Here is a 7,776-nt window from a genome sequence, read left to right on the forward strand (position 1 = left end):
AAAATTGAGATTCAAAGAAGGATACTTACAATACTACCTTGTTTATTAAATAATTCACAATTACAGTAAGATAAAGTATATTATTAAGAAAACCAAGATACTGTATAAGTAATATGTTATTTTAGTCAATAAAATGTAATAAAAATGACAAGATAAAAAGTGTAAAAATGATTAAAATTGGAAAAACAGACAATGTTGCTTCTTTATTTTGTACTGCATTTTAGAAATTGTAAAAAAAGGGGGGAGGGGTAAACAGTTAACCTATACATACTGTAGTTATCAAACGCCCTGTTTGGCTGTCTGAGAATACGAGTACACAGTTTTACTAGTACAAACCTGTCAAATGAAAAACCATGTGAAATGACATGCATTACTTTACAATGTCATGAAAAGCCAGCCCCTCCCCTCCCCTCATGTCTGTTGGTCCAGCATGATTTCACAGGTCCGTCCTAGTTCTCCCAGTTTGACCTTGGCATACTCTGCTCTGTTCAGTGCCATCTGACAGTCCTTCCTGGCTGAGTATGTGGAGCCTTCATGAGGCTGACCAGTAGCCACCTGTGGAGAAGACAAGAAACGTATCAACTCATAGACCGAGTTTCATGTGTAGGATGTGTTTACTGTCAGTGTGTAGGATATGTGTGTGTGTGTGTTTTATTGTCTTTGACCTGTGTGAGGTAGCGGATCTGGCCGCTCAGCTCGTTCTCCACTCTGTTGACAGAGCTCTGGAACTGGACCATCTGTCTGTCCAGGAAGCTGGCGTTGTGCTTGTCTTTGGAAAGCTCCAGAACAATATTACCTGCAGGACAGGCATGGTACAGTACATCCTAATTCAATATACTGTATTTCAAAAAGGGGTAACACTTCATTTGGATAGTCTGCCTACAGAGAGTCTATATAGAGTATTTGTAACATTTAAAGTATTTGTTGACATTCAAGAATTCAACTGTTTACCTAGAGTAGGCCTACTGATAATGAATGAAAATACCTACATAAACTAGGTGCAGGTGTGTGGAACGGGAAGCAAACCATTTGTTGAATCTCAACTAATAATCTGTTCTACAAAGACAAACAGTTAAATTGTTGAATGTCAACAATGCCCCACCCCCACTGTAGACAGACACAACAAAATATGAGCCCCCGCAAGTCTCCCCCCACTGTTGCCACGTTAGGGATAGATAGATAGATAGATAGATAGATAGATAGATAGATAGATAGATAGATAGATAGATAGATAGATAGATAGATAGATAGATAGAGACACATACAGAGTCTGTTGTTAGCTATGAAAACGGGTCGTCCCAATGTGTTAAAAGCTCACCGGCACACTGGAGGGTCGTCGCTATCTCCTTCTCCACCTCCTCCAGAGCTCGGAGTCGCTCGTTAGCCATCACAAGTCAGAGAAGACAGCTAACGTTAGCATCTGCTACACACACGTTCCTGCTTTATAAATTATAATGCTATGCATTAACACATGGGTAACAGGTAATTATGTCTATCTGACTGAGGTCGTTCAAGACGCATAACAAAGCGCACCAGTTACCAGCATGGATCTGTCATATTAACGGTTACCACATGAAAACTGCAATATAATAACAAGCTCACAAATATACTGTCATCCCGTCGCGGCGCGCACTGATGACGTTCAGATGGTGCTGGGGGCGTGATTTCTAACCCCACATAGGATAAGCAATAACCACGCCCTGTGGCGCCGGGATTGGCCAGGAGCAACACTGGAGGGCACGCAGCCCAGCGATTTCATAAACAAACTGAATAGCTCTTGAGAACAGACAGCGATATTGAGAGCGGACATTGAAATGAATTATGGTCACCTACCTTCCTTAGCATAGTAATAATAATAATAAGCATAATAATTGTAATCTACACAACGCCAGTTTAGGTAGATACTTATCAATGAATCACAAAACGCAACTGTGTGCAGCAGTAACTGTGTTTAGTGAAAGACGAACACGGAGGGAATACAGACAGGCAAAATGGCCGACCAACAACTTAGACACATGGCACTGACGTTCACGTCACATGGTTGTCATAACAACCAACAACAACATTCCTGGCGCTACCCTCTTTTCTCCAAAATAAACTCCCCCTCCCCAACCCTTTAGCAAACCACACACAATGACCAGGGCAATGCAATACCGTCCCACCACCAAACATCAATCCAATAATGCACAATGTCCAACACATGTATGTCACCCCCACAAAACATCTGTCTAATAAAGTTCAAACCCCTCCAGTCTCTTCGACAACTGCCGGTGGCGCCCTGAGCGCCGAGGAGTAGCACCTGGGGCAGGGGCAGGGACAAGCGAGCCGTGGGACTCTTCCCCCGGCCCAGCGGGAGGCACCGCCCCACTCGCCAGGTCCATATCAGCATAAGACGGGCTCGGCATCGGAGGCGGCTCACATATGGCTGGTGGTATGTCAGGACCATGTGGACGAGAGTCGTCCGGGTCCTCATCAGACGCATGGCAATCGTCGAGCGGATCCGAGCCAGCAGGGGGACCCTCCACCTTGTAGCAGTCACTCAATCTGACCCTGTAGGAGGTGCGACGAAGTTGAGTACCCGTGAACTTCCGGATATTGCACCAGGCTCCCTCGACAGCAGTGACCAAGTATCTGTCACGAGCTCTTGACTTGTTCCGGTCCCCATAAAGGTACACAAGGTCACCAGGGTGGAGGTCGGGTGGCACAGCTGCACGACCAGAGGGCACCTTTGACCTTACACTGTGTGGGTGATTAGCGACACGTTGTGAGTGCTGCCTCATTATGAGATCTTGGTCGTCAACGGGCAACTGCCTGTGGGAGAATTGGTCACGCTGAATCAGCATCTCACGGGCAGACAACCCACGTGACCTCACGCGGCTGTTCAAGCGGGCCGTGGCGACGGAGAGCAGCAGGGGGGTCACAGCTCTGCAATTCGGCTCGAGACGAAGAATCTCACTTTGCAGCTCCTGAACAGCCTTTTCAGCAACTGGGTTCTTATTGACATTTTTGGCATTCCCCACCTCGACAGCCAGCCTATGTCTCGCGAGGGCCTCATTCCCCGCCAGTGCAGCAAACCCGGGGGCTGGATCAGTCCTGATCACTGCAAACGGGCCATCGAGGGGGCACAGGCCCAGGCATAGACGGATCAAAGTGTCTCTGAGTGTCTCACGGCGCTCGTCCTCGATGAGAGAAGACAGTGTGAATGACGTAACACACTCACGAACAACCAGGATGCACTGGCGGTCCCGCCTGAACACATCAGCGGCAAAAGCGGCCCCAACCACTTCCGGCGGATCGCCCGTAGACTGGTCACTCACGAACACAGGGGCCTTCCTCAAAGCTGCACACTGATGGCAGCCATTGGTGACACGCTGAATGGCAGCATCCATGTCTAGCGCATAGAAGTAGCGCTGCACAACAGTCTTCAACTGGGTGACAGTAGGATGGTCAAGTTTGATATGAAGGGAGGTGAGCAGGCCATCAAGGGAGAACCTAGGTACCACAATGCAGTCCGTTGAGGCTGCGAGCGGGGTGTGGCGACGCACGACCAGGAGGCCGTCCCTGGCCACCGTGGTGACGTTCAGGTAACGCTTCACATCACGAATGTTAGTCAGTCTTTTGGACGGGCGAGTGCCTTGGCGGAGATGAGCACAGGTCCGCCTGAGATCAGAGCACTCTGACTGTAGAGCCAGCCACGCAGCCCTGCTAGTGAAGGGTAACTTCTGGGCCCCGGACATAACATCTGCGGCAGTAACCTGGCGTACAACTGAGTCAGCGGTGATGCGGATGAAGGTACAGACCTGGCAGGTCGGGTTGTCACACTCTGGTGCGTTGCGGCTAGCAAAGTCAGATGGCAGGATAGCCGCCCCCGCCACATGACGGATTAGCACCTGGAACCGGCTGGCTGTAGACAAGAAGGAGGTGACACGAGGGCTTGCCGAAAATTCTCCCCTGCACAGCTTCTCAAAGGCCTGGACGCAGGGCTTGCTGTCCGTCAAAACACAAGCCCTCTGAGAAGATTGGATTATGTAGGGAGCAAAGTGTTTCACCGCCGCTGCTATAGACAACGCCTCGACCTCACAGGGCAGCCATGAGTTCTGGTTCTTGCGCAACTTCGCGCTGAAGTAGCTAGCCACCTTCACTGTGTCCTTGCAGGTGATGTACAGTGTTGCTCCCAAGCCAGGCTCTCTGACTGCACCATCGGTAACAATCCACAGCTGGTCCGCAGGCCGTGGCAAGGTGACAGCATGAGTTGATGACAAGGCCCTCTGAGCACAACTGAAGGCACCCAGTAGCTCGTCTGACCACTGGATCATGTCCTTCGACTCGCGCCCAGCAACCACATCGTCAAGCGGGGCAAGCATGGTAGCACAGTTCTTGAGTACACGAGCTAGCACCTTGTACGCACCGATGAATGAGCGCAGACCAGTCACAGTTTTCGGAGGGGGACATGCAGCCAGAACAGACACACGGTGAGGGCTGGCCTGGATGGTTCCTTGACGCCAGACCCAGCCCAATATAGAGGTCTGCACAGGAGCTATGGTGGTTTTTGTGGCAGAGAGGTTCAAGCTGCAGCGCTGCAGTGCAGAGAGAACCCTCCTCCAGACAGCTAGCAGCTCCTCCAGAGTGTCAGCTCTGCAGTATAGATCGTCTGCTACCTTCGCCACGTGGCCCTGCTCAAGAAGATCTCCAAACACCCTGCATGTCATCTCCTCCAATGCAGTCTCGGACCCCGGCATGCCCATAGCACTCCGCACGTACACACGAACACCCTTGAAAGGCGTGACAACCCCACAGTATTTCCATGAGTCTCTGGACAGGGGTATCTGGTAAAAGGCTTTGGTGAGGTCCGTAGCGACGACATATTTCCACTGAGCTATCAAGCGCAGGGTGGAGTCGACGTCGGGCATCAGGGAGGGTTGAGGCTTACTATAACGGCCAACATCTGCAAACGCCGTGACAAGGCGGAAGCCACCTGTGGGCTTTTTTATAAGGAATGAAGGATTGACGTATTCCACTGAGACGCCTACATCTTCAGGCTTCCTGAAGACGCCCATCCCCTCCAAGATGTCAAACTGTGCCTGGAGTTCCTGTAACTGACCTCTGGAGTACTGTGGGACCCTGCCCTTGCGCTGTGGGGGTTGGACAGGCCCCATATTTACCTTGGCTTGAAATGGGCCCATAGCACCATTATAACCCTTAAACTGGGGGTCAAACACCTCATCAAACTCTCTGTGCAGGGCACGAAACTTGTCCTTGATGTCAGATGGCATTATGTTGTCAGGGTCCAAGGTCACAAGGTCTGAGGGAAGGGCAGACTTAATTGTAGGGGCAGGCTTGGGCGGATCTGCCGACAGTGTGTCGTCAGTGTGTGTGGGGACATACGTGGCACGGACACGACACAAATGATGACTCTTCTGGACCAGTTGCGGCCCATCCGTAAGATTAGGAACACGGATCTTTCCTGCCACGCCCCGTAGCAAGGCCGGAGCAGGCCATTGGTGGGCGCCTGCCTGGTCACATAAGGCATCAACATGTGGCTCAACGGCCAGCTCACTGTCCATTTCACACAGTTCTGGTGGCAAATCCAGCTCAATGTATTCTCCCGGCCACACAATAGATTTAGTTGGTGCGCGAAGCACATGTGCACGTCGCACTGCATGTCTGTCCATAGGTGTGCAGTAGGTGCCGTAGCGGTAGACGTCTTCCCCCAAGCAGACCTGGTGTTTGGCTGGCCTGATGGAGACGTCATTCTTTTCCATAAACGGAATCCCAGCGAGAATGTCAGAATCGAGATCCTCCACGACAAGCCCCTCAAAGTAGAGCTTGTGACCATCTCTTTGAAAATATGTCCGTGTCTCTCCCAATACCTTCAACAGGGATGAGCCATCTGCCTGATGAGCCGACTGTGTGCTGCCTGTAATGGTGATACCCAGTCGGGTTGCGTATGAGGCCTTCATCATGTTCCCCGTTGCACCACTGTCAATGGTGAGCCGCACAGGAAGGTGATCGTGGAAGGCATCGAGGTATGGGGACTGTTTAATGAGCACACGCTGTACTGCAGTGGACACCGTTGCTTCACCGGCAGCGCCATCATCTGACTCGCTGTCTGCCTCGCCGTGCTCACCCACCACCTGGCGTGTCTTTGCCAGATACATTCTGTCTTGGGGGGGCAGGAATGAGCATTTACTGAGGAAGTGATCATCTGACCTCCCAGCTCCCTTACAGAGGGGGCACGACTTCCTCGTCCGGGCGGGATACGCCTGCCGGGCGGGATACGCTTGCTTTGACTTAGGGAGCACAGACACGGCTGCACGCATAGCCCTGGCATCCTCTGAGGTCTGCAGTTCATCCAGTAACGATCCAAGAGCCTGTGAGATTTCCGGCTTAATGGATGCTAACGTGCGGGACCGCAGCTCCGTGCCGTATCGCTGTTTGATGAGTTTTGGTAACTCAGCATGTATGAGGCGGAGCCACGTGAGCACAACAAAGTTCTCCAAAGAGGGTGTTAACTCCTCATCCTCAGTCACAGTTGCTCCCATGTGGCTGATGCCAGCATCTTTGCTCAGTAAATTGTCCTCCATGAAGGCCATTAGACGCTGATACAAATCCTCCGGTCTCTTATTAGGCTCCAACTTAATAGCAGCAAAGTCAATGAAATGGGCACCTGTGCACTGAAAGCCATAGTGCAGGCGGATAGACTGCCATATAATGTCAATGGATGTGGAGTTTCTCACTATGCTGTGACGGGAGATCACGGGACAATAATTGGCTATTTGTCCCAGCATTAGCTCCAACATGCTCACCTTCTGTTCCCTTGTGCGGCGCCGTGCAGCGGCGACGGCCTCACCATCATTAGTGAAGCCCCTGTGTGGAGATGCTCTAGACTTCTTCTCCCAAACCACACCGTCAATCAGGAACGGGGCAAACTCTTGGTCGAGCGACAGCGTATACAGAAGATTCTGACGCCAGTTTTCAAAGGAATTCACAGTCTCAATTTTGGTTAAGCACCACTGCTTCGGGGCTCTGTGTGAACTCGCCATACTGCTCACTTAATCCAGTCGCGTTCTGACGGTAGAATAAAATCCACAGAGTGACTCTTTTTGAAGGAATATCCACTGAACTCTGAGTGTAATCCGTCTTCGGGTTTCCACGTGAGTATGGTAAACGCTGCCACCACGCCAGTTTAGGTAGATACTTATCAATGAATCACAAAACGCAACTGTGTGCAGCAGTAACTGTGTTTAGTGAAAGACGAACATGGAGGGAATACAGACAGGCAAAATGGCCGACCAACAACTTAGACACATGGCACTGACGTTCACGTCACATGGTTGTCATAACAACCAACAACAACATTCCTGGCGCAATGTACACAATCTACAAAAACATGCAATAATATAAACGGTGTTGTGTTCACGTTCATAGCTCATATAATATAATGTATTGTAACGTATCGGTGATACGCCAAAGAACGGAGAGTTGTAGTTGGTACAGGTTCTTTATTCACAGGCTTCTTTAGCTCCTAGCAGCTAGCTTCACAACGCTAGCTCTAGACACAACAACCGGTCTCGCTCACTCCATAGCTTGACTGACCACCGGCACTCCGGCCGCTGGTCCTATATACCCCGTTTCCCCTAGGAACACACCCGCACACATTAGTTCCTAGCTACAATCCAGACACTTAGGTTGCACATCACATTACAGGTAATACTTGGATTACCTGAACACGTTACAGTATCGTTAATTTCAAGCTCAATTCTTACCCAGAGAAAA

General features: G+C 50.5%; 1 protein-coding gene across 1 annotated transcript; it reads right to left on the reverse strand.

The window, feature by feature from the left end:
* Positions 1-411: 411 nt before the first annotated feature.
* med11 (mediator complex subunit 11) lies at positions 412-1,611 on the reverse strand (the record flags this gene model as incomplete). Its single annotated transcript, XM_083640704.1, has 3 exons — positions 1,319-1,611; positions 666-796; positions 412-555 (listed from the first exon to the last, which is right to left on the reverse strand). The coding sequence occupies exons 1-3, from the start codon at positions 1,386-1,388 to the stop codon at positions 412-414; spliced, it is 345 nt and encodes a 114-aa protein (XP_083496830.1). The 5' UTR covers positions 1,389-1,611.
* Positions 1,612-7,776: the final 6,165 nt, after the last annotated feature.

The sequence above is a fragment of the Poromitra crassiceps genome, assembly GCF_964638095.1.
Source record: "Poromitra crassiceps genome assembly, chromosome: 7".
NCBI lineage: Eukaryota > Metazoa > Chordata > Actinopteri > Beryciformes > Melamphaidae > Poromitra > Poromitra crassiceps.